Source organism: Meleagris gallopavo, chromosome 7 (assembly GCF_000146605.3).
Source record: "Meleagris gallopavo isolate NT-WF06-2002-E0010 breed Aviagen turkey brand Nicholas breeding stock chromosome 7, Turkey_5.1, whole genome shotgun sequence".
Lineage (NCBI taxonomy): Eukaryota > Metazoa > Chordata > Aves > Galliformes > Phasianidae > Meleagris > Meleagris gallopavo.
Genome location: NC_015017.2, coordinates 4704609 through 4721310, shown reverse-complemented (window position 1 = coordinate 4721310; position 16702 = coordinate 4704609). Strand labels below are relative to the sequence as shown.

The window sequence follows — 16702 nt, the reverse complement described above, 5'->3', positions numbered from 1 at the left end:
TAGAGCAATTCATTGATATTTGTGCCAGTCCTTAGAGTAAGGGCCAGGAGAAAACTATTTGTCCTGGCAGCAGGTGTCACAGCACTTGCTGATCCCTGAAAGCAAGAAAGTCTTTTATTTTTTTTCCCCCACTTTCTTTACTCTTTCCTCTTCTTCAGTCCTTGCATGGTTGAAAAACCTAGTTTTTACTTAATAGCGCATGTATTTGATCTTCTACCAGCCGATTACTTGCTTCTCTCTGTGAAAAAACTTGGTGGAGCTGCACTGTTTGCAATTCCATCTGTGTTGCAGAATTTCCACATCTTTTCTTTCCCTGAATGCTGATGTGTTGCCTCCTCCAGCCCCATAAGAGCCTTCTTATAGAAAACAGCAGCTTTTACTCTTACCTTTAAATAGAGATGTTGTAGACTGGAGACAAGCTATGCTTGGGCACCAGCAGTATCTTTCTATTGTAATGTATTGTCTAGTCTGTCCTGTGTTCCATAATACTGGAAAAACACTGAGGAGAATCTTTAATGAAGCACTGTCGATACATGGTGAAGAATGAAGAATATGTTGTTGAGAACAGTGTGTGCTGTTGTAAGGGTGTTTGGGAGATATAACTGAAACAGTAATGAAGTGCAGAATGCTTCTTGGTCAAGGAGGGAAAGGATGTGAGGTGTTAGGACCTTGTCAGAGAGAATGCTGGAGCCTTATTCTCTGTGCAAGGGACATGATAGTGATGGTATGTGAATAGCTGCCTCTAGTCTCCTTTCTGGAACGTGAGGAAGACTAGGTAGATGAGCACAACAGAGGTTTTACCTGTCCTTGTTCGTGGAGAAAGAGCTGCACATCCTCTAAATACCCGTAAGGTTTAACTTGTTAGTCACATTTCTATGCTTCCTTTGTGCCTTTACAGCCTTTTGTGAAAGGCCAATCATTTAAAAGATTAAAAGATTAAGTACTTAAGCATATGTAAGTCTCTGCAGACCCACTTGTGTTGCAGTGGTGATTCGCTGTGCCACAGCACTTCCCTAGATGCTTTATGTCTAAGCAAGGACGATGAAGAGGAGCAGCATGACACAACCTAACCTGCCCTTTGTCTTTGCATAGGTGAAGTTTACCAGTGCAGTGAAGCTGTCAGAAGGAGGGGGGCCAGGAGGTGGCCTGGACAACGGGCGAGATGAAGAGGAGAATTTCTTCAAGCGTCTTGGTAAATGGCGCACCTGCCGAAGACACCCATCCAAGCTTCATCACACAGAAGAAAAAGATGGTTAGAAATCAGGGTTCTCGTCTCCTTTTTTTCTTTCTTTTTATTTTCTTTTTAAATCTCCTTCTGTATTCCATCCCTTTCCCTTTTTTCTGCTTTCTACATAGTTTTTGTATCCATTCTAGTCTTCTCCAACTTTTTAGTCTTTGTAACTGTTTTCTTTCCCTTCCTTCTTTCTTTTGTTTTGATTTAGAAAATCCTCTAGCAAAGTCAATTTTTTTTTTCCAGACTCTCCAAATAAATTATGCAAATACAATATTTGGGCTTTTAATATCAAATTGAGTTTGAACAACACGCTTGAAAAATTAATGCTTGCTTCAAAGCACTGATTCAGTTTGAAATTAGGTTTGTAAATCTTTCATTACCTAAGATGACAATGGGTATTCCATCTGTTTTTTTGTTTTTGTTTTTTTTCCCTCCAATTTGTGACCATTTGACAGTTTTAGCGAAGATCAGCACTGATGAAATGGAAAACCCTGCACAAATCTTGTTAAAATTACCTCTTTTCTTCTGTGTTTGCATGTCTAATGTCTGCATACCATTCGTTAGGGATGCTGTCCCTTTTTCATAGTGCACAAAATAATGACGACACTACTTTTCCACAAAAGTATACTTAATTGTAATGCATTTTCAAAATCAGCAGTGTTTGAAAAGTGCCTTCATGAATTCTACAATGTCCTGATATATTCTGTTTTCAGATGTCATGCAGTCATTCACCTTTTCGTGTCCTCAGCTCAGAGCTCATTTTTGTTGTTCAGGAAGACAACAATCTTGAAGTTTTACTACTGCATTTCAAAACAGATCAAAAAACAAACAAGAAAACACCACAAAACCCAACTCCCAAAAACACACAAAAAGGAGTACCTTTCCTGTTTCACCATGATTTCTGTACTGATTACAGTATGATCCATTATCTGACATTATGGTTTTCATTTTCTGACATTACCCTCTGGCACTGCATTGTTTTCTACCATCACCTGTCCCAGACATGCAATGTAATGCACGTAAGCCATTGTTTAGACAAATGATACTAGCAAAGAATGAGTACATCTCATGAGTGAATTTAGATTGATCATCATTCTGCCATGGTAGAAACACAATCAGCTCTCTCCCAAGTTAAAAAATATTACTCCTCTAGGAGTTTGCCTCAACCCAGCAGCTTGTTTGGTTTTAGCTGAAGATGAAAATCCCCACAATAGAAGAAATTGCATCTGGTATTTTGCACTGAAGTAGGTATGAAATGCTTCAACTGTTTTTTGTTCCAGCTCTCCCTGGAATCTAATAAGTGAGGGGCAGTAAGATTTTTAGACTGCTACAGCTGTTTCTACGTTGCTCATGTTGTGATGTGCTTCGTATTTTCTTGCAGGAAACGTTCTCTTTTTATCTTACTAATGCTGATATTTTGCCACTGTTTGCTTTTGTCCAGGGTGCCCCTATTGTTGGCTTAGTCTCACAGTTTTAGTTTTGGCCCAATGAGCAGCAATAGTCTTGCTCTGCATGTGCGGCACATCTTATGTCTATATAAAACTCAGATGACCTGTTAGTTATGGGCTTTGTGAACTTTTTAACAGTTGTCCATACTCCAGTCTTCTGTACATAACGTCAGAATTGATCTAATTAATGACAAGAACTTGAGGCTTTGGATATACCTGCGAGAGGAGATACATGATGTGTTTGGTTTCGATATATAAGTGCCTTAGAAATGCCATATTAGAGGTGATACCATGGGTTAAAAACAGAGACTGTTACATGTGAGTATGAGAAACAGGCAAATTGTCTAATGATGTTGATAAGGAGAGTTGTCTGATCACTAACTGAGGCAAAGGAAGGGTGTTCAGAGCTATACAGCAAAATGTGGCAGTTAAGGAAATTATTGTCACTGTATCCACACGGATATCTGATATACAAAGAAAGCCACACAAGCAAAAATAAGTTTAGCTGTATGTGCCTGCATGTACATGTATGTCTGTGCATATTGAAATTCATGAGGCCTTTTCAGGATGGGAAGACTTAGGACAGTAGAACAGGTTCATACAGAGGGCTTTCAAATTTACAGTGCTTTTGTATTTTCCATAAAAAGTGTACAAGTTTTATGTGTATACTGAGAACAGAAGTCTGTTGAGGTAGATGGCTGTGCTATTAAATCCTTGAAGTTCTCACCCAGAGACGTTATTTTGGAACATAATTCTACCTTTCCATTCCTGTCATTCATGACGCTGTACCATTACAATGCTCATGCTTTTCCTCTTGTGTTTTTGGGTTTTTTAACACAGTAGACAAAATTAAAGAAAAAAAAAATCTACATTAGAGTAAATATATGCACATATATATATATAAATATATATAAATATATAAATATATAAATATATAAATATATATATATAGAAAATGAGGTAATAAAACATGGAATAATTTGTCACACCTTTTATGGAATAATTTGTCACACCTTTTATGAACTGTAATTGTGAAATATCATCTAGACCACTGGAAATTTTTGTCTACGTTGGATATGTATGTATGCATATGTGTGTATGTGTTTATTTGTACGTGTGCATGTGTATGCATATATACACACGTAAATGTATGCACATTCATGCATTAAAATTGTTTTAATGATCTTTTTACTTATACTAAGAACACAGCATATATACAGAAGTGAGTTACAGTATGTTTAAATTGAGAGCCTTTGTGATCCTTCAGGAACTTATTGAAGACATTTTCGTGACCGTAGAGAGGTCGTGTGGGCTTTCAGGCCACAGAACATATGGCAGCGTATGCTAAGGCTCCAAGGGATGATCTCATGTTCACACAGGAAGCAATTCTAGCAGGTGGCTGCCTGGACATCCAGTGTCCCTACTACATTAGGTATCTGTTCACTGGATGAAGCTTCTGTGAGGCTGAATCACACTAACCCTTTGTAAGGGGTCGCCCTGCTGATAGCAAGGCTACTCCAGGATTGATGTAGAGGACAACCATCCGCTGCTTCTGAAGGATTCTGTTGCAAAGCTTCAACACATTGAAGACCTGGGTTGCAAAGGGCTGTAGCAATGGAGTCTGGGCAGACTTAGGCAGACTTTTCTGTATCCAAAGTTCATGTTTCTGTCCTTTATCTCATATGGGCACTCCCTTAACAGGTCCCTACATGGAGAAAATTCTTTGTACTTCAGATGAGTTAGTGTTAAAATAGCCATAGCAGGAAGGCTCAGACAGGACACTGCAGGCTGTAAGGAAACAGGAGGAGTTGAAAGAAAAGAGTATTTGTGCCTACTCATTTATGTAAGCGTTCTGCCTGTTCTTTCTACTTCTTTGTTTGTGTTTGTTACATTTTGAAGTATTTCCCAACCTAGGAACATTTTATTTGCTGTGAAACTATGTGCACCTTCAGTGGGGAGAGAAAAGGTACAGCTGTCTTTAAGAAATTTCTTGACGTTTAGTGTACCGCTCTTTTCGTAGGGGAAAAAAAAAATGAAGATCCACATTGCCATTTTTTTGTTGTGACTATTTGTAGTGTGTAAATGCTAAGAAATGTTGGGAACTGAGATCTCAAAGAGATTTTGAGTTTACAGCCACTCTTTTCTGGAGACGAAGTCCCGAAGTGCTGTAGGGCCATTTTGCCAAGTATTCCAAATCTACTTTTGAAGCTAATCTTCAATTCTCCACGCAGCATTTTGTTCTTCAGTGCTTTATCCTTCAGTATTCTGTAACTTTTTGTACCTTCACATGTAAACAGAGAGATTATTATGGATAAAGACAAAAAGCCCCAGAAGCTTGCTCTTGTTTTGGCCAGCCACATTGGCCTCAAAACTTCTTTCCTGATTTCCTGTGTTTTTCCATGACTGTCTGAACTCTAAGTAGAGACTACATAATGATCTTCTGCATTAAGAAGCATTAATTCCAACTTGCAGTGGAATTAGTTGATCTATCATGTGATCTCAGTATGTAGTTTAATGTTTGAAAGAAGCCCTAGTGAGCTTCCTAACTCCATTTTCAAAAGAAAATTTTATAAGGGAACCTTCCATCGCAAAGAATGCAAGGCGCTTCAAGGGAGAAAAGGTGGTATGATTGAAGACACTTAAAAACTGAATCTGATCTCACTTTAGTTGTTCTGGTCATTGCAGAAGATGCATGTCTAAAAATTAGACAGTATGTTATTCCCATGTAGAATCTTTATAATGTTTGCTACTGATTTTTGTGTCCTACCACATGATACAGTATTGCTTAATATATGAGGAATAAGATTTATCTGTAAAGTTAGAAGCTAATAGATAAGTGAGGTGGGAGAGTATTCAAGAAAAAGAGGCAGTAAGAGTGATCTTCTGTATTAAAGAGGTGGGGACGAAGCACCATGTTCTTGTTCACCTATGCTGGAATGGGTCTGGATTTTCTACCCTGAGTAGGGTGGCATTGTTTTGAGGAGACATCAGTGTGACCAAGACCAGAATTTGGCTTGCTGTGTGCCTGTTTCACAGAAGTCACAAATGTTTTAAAAATGCCCATGTTATCTTCAAGGTAGCACATCAAGGTGAGGAAGGGATTTAGACTAAAACTGTACTCATCAGGATTTTTGCACCACTTTTTTTTTCATAGGTGAGAGAGTCTGTTTCCTTCTCCCTGCCCTTCCCTGCAATCCCCTCTGTACTCTTTACCTCTTTAGGTTGCCATAGCTTTGATGATCACTTGACCTCCAACCAAGAAGGAGGAAAATCCAAGAACGTTGTGAACCTGGGAGCAATCCGTCAAGGGATGAAGCGCTTTCAGTTTCTCCTGAACTGCTGTGAACCAGGCACTATTCCCGATGCCTCCATCTTAGCAGCTGCCCTAGATCTTGTAAGTCATTCATTAGTATATTTTACCTGCCGAATGAGAGAGCATGTGCCTACACGATGGTGTGTTGTCATTCACTAATGTCTGTCACACCTGTGCAGAAAGCAGGTAAGGCGTTACAGCAGCGTCAACTGGTGGTGCTTTTGTTAGCTGGAGTTTTAGCACCCATGACTGGATGAATGTGCTGAGAAAATGGATCTTTTTTTTATTAGGTAGCCCCCACCACTAGATTATTGCCAGCACAAAGCTTTTATTGTCAGGCTTAAATTTTGCTCACAGCCATTCTGCGTCTGTTCCTAGTGTCAATACTTATCTTCAGAATAAGACTGAAGACTGGATAACTACCTGGGGAGGCACAGTGATACCACTCAGGAGTTCTGATAGAGCTATAAATGCATTAGGTAACGCTAATCCCTCACCAGAGCCAGTCACTGGGAAAAACTTCAGATGCCAGTGTGTTTGATTTAAGTGTAGATACTGCTAATTTGTAGATCTAAATTACAGAAGTGACGCGATTCAGTCCCTTGCTCCTGACACTGTCTCTATCTCCTGCCTTCCTTTCCTTGCAGCTGCTGTTTGTATTGACAGTCTCTTTGATTTTTAAAGCAGTGGCTTTCAGCCCGCGCTTCATGGGCCAGTGGGACTCTGTGTTCCTGTTGAAAGAGTTTGATGAAGACAGCAAAGAGGAGCCTGCCAGTGTTTCTAACTTCTCTGCACAGTGTTCCTCTACTTCTCTACTTTGTCTGGATGTCCACAAACTGAGAAAGGTTGAAAGCCACTGCTCCCTAAGCATCCACATCCTCTCTATCCTTTTGTCTTCCTGCTCCACACTTCTCACCTTTTTACAGTGTTGTTGCTGTTTGTACTCATATTTGTTTTTTTTGTTCACTGCTGGAGATGCCAGACCTTTGGACTCTCCCATAATCTGCTTATGCTGTGTCCTGAGCTGTGCTGCCTTGTCTGCTCTATAGTCCTAGGGGTAACATACTCTGTGCACCACACCTTAACATCATTAGGTTGCAGATGCAAGCAAATCTGCACTACTGTCAGCCAAAAGTCACTGTTACTAACCAGGTCACAGCTATTCTACTGTCCAGCTTCCAGTTGAGCGGTGCTTTCTTCACCAGTCGCTCCTCTCCTCTTCTGAGGTTTGTTGGTCCTCTGCCTGAAAGCTTTGTAAGGAGTTGCTGACAGTGAAGCCTACATTATAGTCTCATAGTCAGTTCCTACCAGACAGGGTTGCAGTGAGCTTGGAAGGTGAGAAGGATAGTCGCTCCTGCTGTGCGTACAGCACAAATTCATTCCTCAAGGCTGCCAGATTGCTGCTGCATCGTGCACAGACAGGGAAGAGTCACTGCTGTCCAGTACGTGAGCATATAACTGGACTGTAAAACACAGATTTAGTAATTATATCCTGAAAATGTCATAATTACATGTGCTGAAGCCACAGATGGACTTACTCTCTGCCAGTGTATGAACTCAATTGAAAATCACTAGTGCAAGTGAACTACCTGAAGATGTCTGTTCTGACTTCCAGAGTGGACTTTTACAAAATAAAGTTTCAGTCTTTTTCCTTTCCCATGGAATGATGCAAATGGCTTTGGTGAGGGGCAGCAGTGTAAGTTAGGAGTCTGGTCAGAGCAAGTGGCAGAGGGGCAGACTTTAGAAAGTCTGACTGTGAAGTCTAGTCTGTATGATGTGTTTGTCAGTCCACAATGGCTCATCTGAAGTTAGTAAAATAAAACATATTGCAGTAGATAAAGTAATATTGATTTCACTGTAGCCTCTAAAAAGAAGTATTTTATGTTAACATACATCTATTATACTGCATTTCTCATACACGCAAATACATTCATATAAAGTTTCAGGGGATTTGATATTATTCTTAAGGGAGGTCAGTACCATCAGCATATCTTAATTCATTTCTAGGTGAATTTCAGTTTTGTTCTGACAAGTTGGCTTTGGAGATTTACATTCTGTATTTTTATATTTGCTATCAGTCTACAATTGTCTAACGAAGGCAGAATTGTAACACAGCTCTGCTGTGAAGAATACTTACTGAGAATATTTAAAGCTCTGGTCATCTGGCTTTTCTTGCTGTTGTGATTAGAACTGTGATAGTAGAAAAGCAATACTATAGCTGCCTGGTTCTGCTTTTCTCTCTTGGGCTTCTACTGTGTGATCTCAGAGAGGGTGTAACTTGACACACAGCTAAGGAGTTTTATGTATGTGAGGCTGTAATTCTGCAACCCAGTGGCTGGGAGCTAGATAAGCTGCCTTGATCAAACTGTCCTTTTAGAAGATAGCACAGAGTGACTATGTGTCATAAGGCAGAAATTTGTGACACTGTTGGAATGCATAGAAACCTGCTCCTTCGTTTGTGGTCTTCTGTTGTTCTCCGCAATCTGAGAATGAAACAACTTATACCCCAACGTGTTACTTCAGTTGCTGTGATTTGATCTTTTTCTCTACATTTCCATACTGCTTTACCTGCATATTTTCTCTTCATTGTGTGAGGTACAGCACACAGTGGTGTCATTTTGGAGTAGCTGTGGATGTGAATGAGAGCCCACGCTTCTGGGATAAGAATTTCTAGACGGACTAGATTTCTAGTCTGCAGTTAAAGATGATGCAGACTTTGTTCAAATTACAGAGTTGGGGTACTACTTACAAGTAGTAAGTAGTTGGCATTTTCTCTATAAAATGGTGGAGATATATGGAAGTTAAGAAATCCAACATGCAACGTTGAAGGTATATGGAAGTTAAGAAGTCATATGGGTTTCAAAAGATGACAGCTACTATCGTATCAGTGTGTTTCTTAATGACAGTGTACTGCTATGGATAATTCCCATATTTTATTTCAATAGAGCACACCCAGCAGAAAACTTTTTTTTTTTAAAAAAACAAAACAAAACAAAACTTGTTTTCAGGCTTTTGAGGTAATGGTTGGAATCAGGTTTGATACAAATTAAAAAAAATATGTATCCAACCCAGTTGCTATGGCAACCTTAAAAATAATTAAAGGCAAACTGCTTTTAGTTCTTTCATAAACTTTTTCAGCATGCTTTCTAATGCAGATTTGCACCAAAAATTTCCAATCTTCTAAAAAATTAAAGTTCTTTGGTTAGACTGGATGTTTACAAAGGTTTGCCACAGCGATTTCAGAAATAAGAGCCAATGAAGCAAAGGCTATACTCTTATGGAGGTACTGGTTTGTTTATGCTTAAAACTAAGGGTTTACTTCAGGTTAGGAATCATGCAGTTAATGTATTTTCCCAGAAGAACCACCCATCCTTGACTGAATCTTATAAAACTGCAATTTATGGCTTTGCAAACATTTAATGATACTTGATAATACGTTGCAGTTTCATCACTGTCCCTAACTGAAATCCAGACTTGGCAATAATAAAACTGGTATTTTTTCCCTTGTAAGAGGCTTTTGAAGCTTTGTGTGCAAGGAATTCGATGTTTCAGTTTTCTAAGTTTCTGCAAAGGGTTCCCACTGTGTAGCGTTGTATGAAGAAATTCCCTCAAGTATTGTAATTAGACTAGTATCTGCTAGAATAGCTCTGTTTTGTCTAGCCATGACAAGTAGCCAAAGTGTTAGGAAAGGATCAGTGTAGTGCTTGGGGACATGTTTAGTGGGCAGTATTGGTGGTAGGTGGACTAGATGATCTCAGAGGTCTTCTCCAACCTGATTATAAACGAGTCGTGTCAGAAAGTGTGAGCTTTCTTTCGACTAGTTTAGCAAAGAGTGCCACTTAGCACTATTACACTTTCCCAGTACATCTTTACCATGTGTGAGCTACTCTGTTCTGGCATGTGTATCTTTTATCCTACTAGAATTGCTATAATGGCACTGCTTTATGGCAGGATTGCATTGGGAAAGAATCTATCAAGTCATGAGAGTGCGGAAGCAAAATCTAAGCTGCAAGAACAAGAATCCTAGTCAGTATCCCTGACTCTGTGTCATCAAATGTCTTAGGCAGGCTGCATTCTTTCCATGTCCGTGTTTGCAGAGGAGAAATATTTGTCCATGGGAGGACATATTACCTGAAAGGAAATCGGAGATTGCTGTCTCCGTAATAGACTGGGAACAGAAGCAAGGAGTCATATCATGCATTTTACCTTTTTTGGGCATGAAAGATTTCAACTAATGTTTTTGAGGTAATCCTCTTGGACTTTGGTTAATAACTTGCTTGTGGCCTGTTTCCAATATATGCACTTGGCTACTTCTCATGGCTCAACAAAACAGAGCTATTCTAACAGATGCTCTCAACATCTTTTGAGAGTACTTACATATACATGAATTGCTTCGTAAGTAAATTGTTGTCATTTTGCTATTTATTTATGTATTTATTATTTAAGAGATCAGTAGAAATTGTTTTTTGCTCAAACTGCCTTACAGGGTACAGAAGAGGGCATAAGGACAATTATGACTGGTTGGTTATTCTTGTAAAATTATTTGTACTTAAAGACAAAACTGAACCTAAGCACTCCACATTCATAAAGCTCTCCACAGTCAGCTATAGTTCATCAGTGATGTGATGTTATAAATTTGCAGATGTATTCCATGTTAGCTCCCCGTCACCCGGGTCATTGCTTTTGCTGCTTTATCAGGTTATCTGCTGAAGAATACGAATGGGAATGCTTGAAATTTTGATAAGTGATGGAATCATATTTATGTCAATTTAGACAGTACAAAAAAAAAAGAAAAAATCAAAAGGCAAAGTGATATAGTAGGTCTAATGTTAAAAGTGGACTTGTGAACTGTTTCACAAGCAGGGACCAGCTTGTGAGAGTATTGCTGCTATGTTAAGTTTTGACAGTGATTGTGGAAACTTGTGTTCTTTTCAGCTATGCATCGCCTGCCTGATTCATTTCTCTCCATTTGTGATGTGTTTCTCTGTGGTGTGAATCCATCCCTGTTCATTCTGTCACATCTTCATCTTTCTCTTGCTGCTGCTTCAGTTTACACTGAGCCTCAGGTAAGCTGTCACAAGGAGCTTATGCCTCATGATGTTCAGGAAATCCTCTTTCATGCGGGGGAGCATTCCAGTGTTTCTGAATTTGGAACTCCTGTGCTAGGCCACATTCCTCCTGCCCTTCACTCCCTATCCTAGATATGCTCCCTTAATTGTATTAGTTGAGTGCTTCTGTAACCTTTAGAACATATATCTTTACAAGATTCCTGTGTACTAAGAAATCGTGATTTTTATGAGAAGTGAACTGAAACAGGATACCAAAGGTGGGGCTTCATTTTCCCAATGATTACATGTCTCCAAGTCTGGATAAGGTTTTACTGTGTGAGAATTAAAACAACAGGAACAAGAACTTTTACATGATCTGTCTTCCATATTTCATGTGGACAGTAAGCAATTTGTAACGTGATACGTGTTAGCTTTGTTTCGGTTGCTGATCAGTGTCTGATTGAAGATTTCTGCCTTCCTGGTCAGAACATTGGGTCAACATTAATGTACTTCCTACTTAAGCGAATAGCTAAAACATTGCTGTTTTCTTCCATCATTTGAATAAAATATAAGCAAAGAGCTCCTATTTTATTCAAATGATGAAAGAAGATAGTAGCCTGCAGTTTAAGCAGCAGCAAGATGCATCAGGAAGCAGTTAATGTGTGTTTTCTTTTTACTATGGACAACATAAAATCCATCCCTCCTTTTTGTTCTTTTGCAGTCTCTTAGAGAAGGTGACTTTTTTTTTTTCCATCCCGTAGTAATTTCTGTCTATTTTTCTATCAGGATTAATTTCTCTAAGTTTATCTGTAGTACATAATTTCTTAAAGCAGTTCTCAAACTTTTGGAGCATTGCTTGAAAATTGACTTTCAACTTTTGATTAAAGCACTATTGGAAACGCTATTTAATCATGTTGTACAGACCAACTGCAGGCCATCTTCTATGATCTCAGGGACCATATGTTGTTCACGGACCAGATTTGAAGAAGCACTTGCCCTTAGAAAGAGATGCTCATCTGTGTAAATTGTCTCGTTAAGGCTGGCAGCGTCTCAGTGTGTGGAACATGTGTTTTTGTACTCTGTGAAATTCTTGCTAGGTACCCTTCAAAGCCAGCTTGTGAAATGTGGACATTGTTTTATTGTTATTATTTTAGAACCTGCTGGCCTGGGGGCTTTTGCTTGTGAAAGCTACAGGAAAAGAGGGGGAAGATTAAATGGAAATGAGGAGCACTATTCACTTTTAGTCATTTTCCACAGTTGTTAAGATGTTATTTTCACAGAGCTATAGACTGCTGGGAAGAAAGTTTTAAGTCTCAGCCGCCCTTTAGGAAACAAATTACAATGTCCATTTTTTAACATATTTGTATATCTCAGAAGTACTCTGTGTTGAGCTAACTTGGGTCCTATTGGACCATTTCAGACAAAGGTATGCTCAATATCATGTCTCCTCCAAGTTGAGGGTGGAGCGTCCCCATGACAAATACGCAAGGATCTCAGCTGGTTGATACTAAGTTTCACTACTAGATTGTATGTACCTGCTAAAGTTATTGCAATTAGGTCAGTGAAATTCTGCTGACTTACGCCAGTAGAGAGTTTCACTCTTTGATCTGCTTATTTTAAGTGCAAAACAGTACTTTTCCTAGTTTCAGCAAGCCTCCATTCATGCTTCCACCCCTGAGCTGCACAAGCAAAACATAACACGACAAATGCTAGGTTTCATATGTCCGTGCTGCTTACTTTGCAGGCTTACTAGAGGTGAGAAGAAAATATGAGTCACTCCTCCAGTAGAAGTGTCAGATAAACACTTCTGCTTTCTGGTAGCTAGGTGGTTTCTGGAAGAAATGATTATAGAGGGATAGTGAAACAAGATTGTTTATAATGTGGTTCTTTTTGCCCCTCTGGTGGTTCAACTAAGCGTAACTGCTCAGTGTTGTGGGCCTTGATTTTATAAGCTTGAGGCAGAGATCCTGGTTTCAGGCTTTGATGAAGAGATTGCTCAGTCTGTGTGACACTATGGCAAGCTTATGATCATAAGCACAAAGTCCTCTTAAGATAAAAGCACAAAGTCCTCTTAATATTTATTTTTTTGAATGTGTGTGTATTTAAAGTGATTTTTTGCAAACATTTCAGGAAGCTCCTGTAGTGGCAAGAGCAGCCCTGTTCCTTGAGTGTGCACGTTTTGTTCATCGCTGCAACCGTGGCAACTGGCCAGAGTGGATGAAGGGCCACCATGTGAACATTACTAAGAAGGGCCTGTCCCGTGGACGCTCTCCTATTGTTGGCAACAAAAGGAACCAGAAACTGCAGTGGAATGCAGCTAAGCTCTTCTACCAGTGGGGAGATGTAAGAGCTTGTTTCTCTTCTATTTACATTTAAAAACCAACCAAAATGCTAAGTTAATTTCAAGTCTCCCTTCCAAATTGCATTTCACGACTTGCCAAAATCACCTCTTCCTCTGGTCAAAATTTATGTTGTTAGTATGTAACGGAGACACTGTCCCTGTCCTTACCATGTTCAGTCAGAAGATCCTTTTGGCCCGCTCTCCTGACTCCCTCACTTTGCACATGTGAATGCTTAATGAAGAGTAGGAGCAGTGATTTTATCTAGCTTCCAAATATTTATTTGTAGCCTAGACATGATGTTGTGTATTCATAACCTTCAGTGGATTTCTTTGACGTACTTCTTCAGTCTCTTTTTGCACATTTATATTTCTTTGGCAAGGAGCTCTGCAGAGCTACTGCGTGTCATCTAAAAAGATAGATTGACTTCTTCAAGTTTCATTTGACCGTGATCTCTTACAGTATGTGAGCAAGGCAGTAGCACTGTCTGGTCCTGTCAGTGCACTTGCAGTTTCTTTGGAAGCCCATACCTGCTAAAGATCTGATGCTTATTGTAAGACATTTCACACATTTAAGAATAAGTAAGTAACCAAGGATAATACAGGTAATACATATTAAGAATCCGGTTCTTTTTAGGTAGGGTGCTGTGGGATTGCGTATGATTGCTTTAATGTAAGGCTGGAGAATAGCATAAATAATACGTGATAGATTATTGCTCTCTGCAGATGCAAGCAGAGTATTTTTTCCTTAACAGACTGAAACATGAAAGGGAAAAAATTGAGAGATGTGGACTTTATTTAGCAATATGCAGATTGCTGAGATTGGCAACTATTTGCCAACCACAATATAATAACACCTTACTCTCTTTGTGTAGCAGAATCTACCCACTTCTTTGTTGCTGGATTTCACAGGAACTACTAAATAACGAGGAAGAAGAGCTGTAAATGCTACCTCTTTGTGACTGCTTATTTGTTTCTGCTTTGCCTCAGCTGAGAGAGGAAAATTACATAGTGCTTGCATGATCATCAGTCTGACTTCCAGAAGATTCAGAAATCCTCTTTAATATCTTTCTCTGAAACCATCCCTAAACCAAGGAAGCCAAATGACAAGTGCTGGTTAGAACTTCAAGGTTAAAAACCTTTCCTCTCTATCGAAGTGATATTATCATAGGATAAAATTTTACATTCTTGTCTATGTTCTCTTTACCTTTATGCACCAAAGAAAATAAAAAACTATTAAGTGTCTTAGCAGGAAAGTAAACCTCTTGCAACACATCCTTATCTGTAGCTTTGCTGACAGCAACGCAAGGACTGCTTACGTGCTGATAAGGATGCTGACAAACTAGCAACAAATAAACAGTCAGTGCTCTTGTGGAGAATGTAGCAGTATTCAGTAGAAATCTTTTTGCCTGTCTTTGTTATATGTGTAGGTCACTCCAAAAGTAATATCTCCTACTTATTTCACTGGAAGCTACAACAGATATGAGGAGCACAAAAATGCTATTTGATAGAGCAAATTCTCAGCTCTTCTAAAGATGAAAGCAGACTTTCCCACAAGCATGCAGCTCTTGTGGAGGAATGGGGGATTTTTACTGGATCCCTATGTGGCAGGATAGTTGCTTGAACTGAAGACATATGTTCTCAGTGAAAAAGCTTATCAAAAATCTGTCACGCGTATGGGGGGGGGGAGGGAGAATAGTGGAAGAAATTCATACACGATAATGACTTATTCACTTCTTGCCTATCCTATGCCATTTCTGTTCTTATTATTTAACCTGATGTGCAAAAAAAAAATCCTCCTGAAACACGGCAGTTTGCAAAATTTGGTTGAAAAGATCACGGGGAAACAAATAGTGCTTTTGGTAGCAATTACTCTCTTATCATTCCTTTCTTTATTTTACTGCATTTTGCAGACAGTAAATGTGAAGCCAGTATGTTCTCTTCTGATTGGAACATCTTCACAGACTGCAAGGTTGGGCTCAAATCCTCACCTTCTTATGCTTTCTTCTTCTCCCTGTCTGCAGGCAATTGGTGTCCGCCTCAACGAGCTGTGCCACGCTGAGAGTGAGAGCCCTGCCAACCTGCTGGGCCTCATTTATGATGAGGAGACCAAGAGGCGCCTGAGAAAGGAGGATGAGGAAGAAGACTTTTTAGATGACAGTAAGGAGACTCCCTTTACTACACCCGCTTGTAAGAACCTCTGCTTTAGGAGCACTTAATTTTTCTTCTCTTTTCATCTTCTTGCCGCTCAGCTGTATTTCCCAGTCCCTCACCTCCGCCTTAGCTTCCTTCCCTGTTCTTTCTGTGCCTTGATGTACAACATGACAGATGGATAGCAGTACTGAGAAACTTTGAAGAAAAAGGAGGGAGCAAAACAGATAGTGAGTTGCAATTCCTGTATAGTGGCAATGGCAATTATGTGCAGAATAATTTATTTATTGAGTCTCGCTGTCATCTCAGTGCCAAAAATGGTTCAGATTCCCATTCTTTCCAGTTATTTCTGCCAAAATATTTTGTAAGACTAGCTGCTTTTCTGTTTCTTCATCTTGAAGAATGATCTTACCTGATGAGTCTTGGTGCAGCTCCCGCCAAATGCTTTTAAATTTTGACTTCACTATACATATGCCTGATTCTCAAGCAGACGCATGGCACAGTGGTATAAAAAGCATCATTAAAAACCTGTGTAACAACAACTAAAATGCACACATTGTGCGTGTGTGTACGTAAGGGTAGGAGGGTGGTGATAAATCACTGATTCTAGAAGTCTAGATAGATATGCAAATTATAACAGCCTGTGATTCAAAAGAAGTTTAGTCGAAATAGATATTGTCATAGGTGTAGGTGAAGGTGATAACAAACATTATGTCCTCTCCAGACACCATTTGTATATACATCTGTGCTGTAATGTACCACTTCTTGTTTACATGTACTGTTGTTTACCATTGGATGTAGTGTGTTAGCACCGTTTATGTATCTTCTGGTTTCTTCTGCTGTGATCCTAAGTGTGTTCTTATCACTAGATGAAGGTCAGCTTTGGGATTAAGGGGAGGAGGTGGAAATGGCATTTGTGGGAAGTGGTGTCAAGACGGGTATTAACACTGAGCTTAGACCTTCACATGTGCCACTACATGGTGTGGCAGCACTAGAAGCAAGATAAGTGTGGGTGGCTGTTCTGGATGTTTTACTGGCTCCTCAGGAGGTATGTCCAAAGCAGGAGAGTGCACATAAATTTCTTCCTCTCCTGTACCATGAATGCCTTTTAAAAGGTGAGGAACATTCCTGTAATGAAGTGATGGAACAGGCTACTTGTCCCTGTTCAGC

At 39.5% G+C, this 16702-nt stretch overlaps 1 protein-coding gene across 1 annotated transcript in view; it reads left to right on the top strand.

Moving 5' to 3' along the window:
• The window catches only part of UNC80 (unc-80 homolog, NALCN channel complex subunit), a 119809-nt gene that overhangs the window by 36788 nt on the left and 66319 nt on the right, over window positions 1-16702 (top strand). The window contains exons 21-24 of the mRNA XM_031554277.1: window positions 1093-1192; window positions 5904-6076; window positions 13174-13386; window positions 15406-15541. Of these exons, the coding sequence (XP_031410137.1) occupies window positions 1093-1192; window positions 5904-6076; window positions 13174-13386; window positions 15406-15541 (622 nt within the window). The remainder of the gene's footprint in view (window positions 1-1092; window positions 1193-5903; window positions 6077-13173; window positions 13387-15405; window positions 15542-16702) is intronic.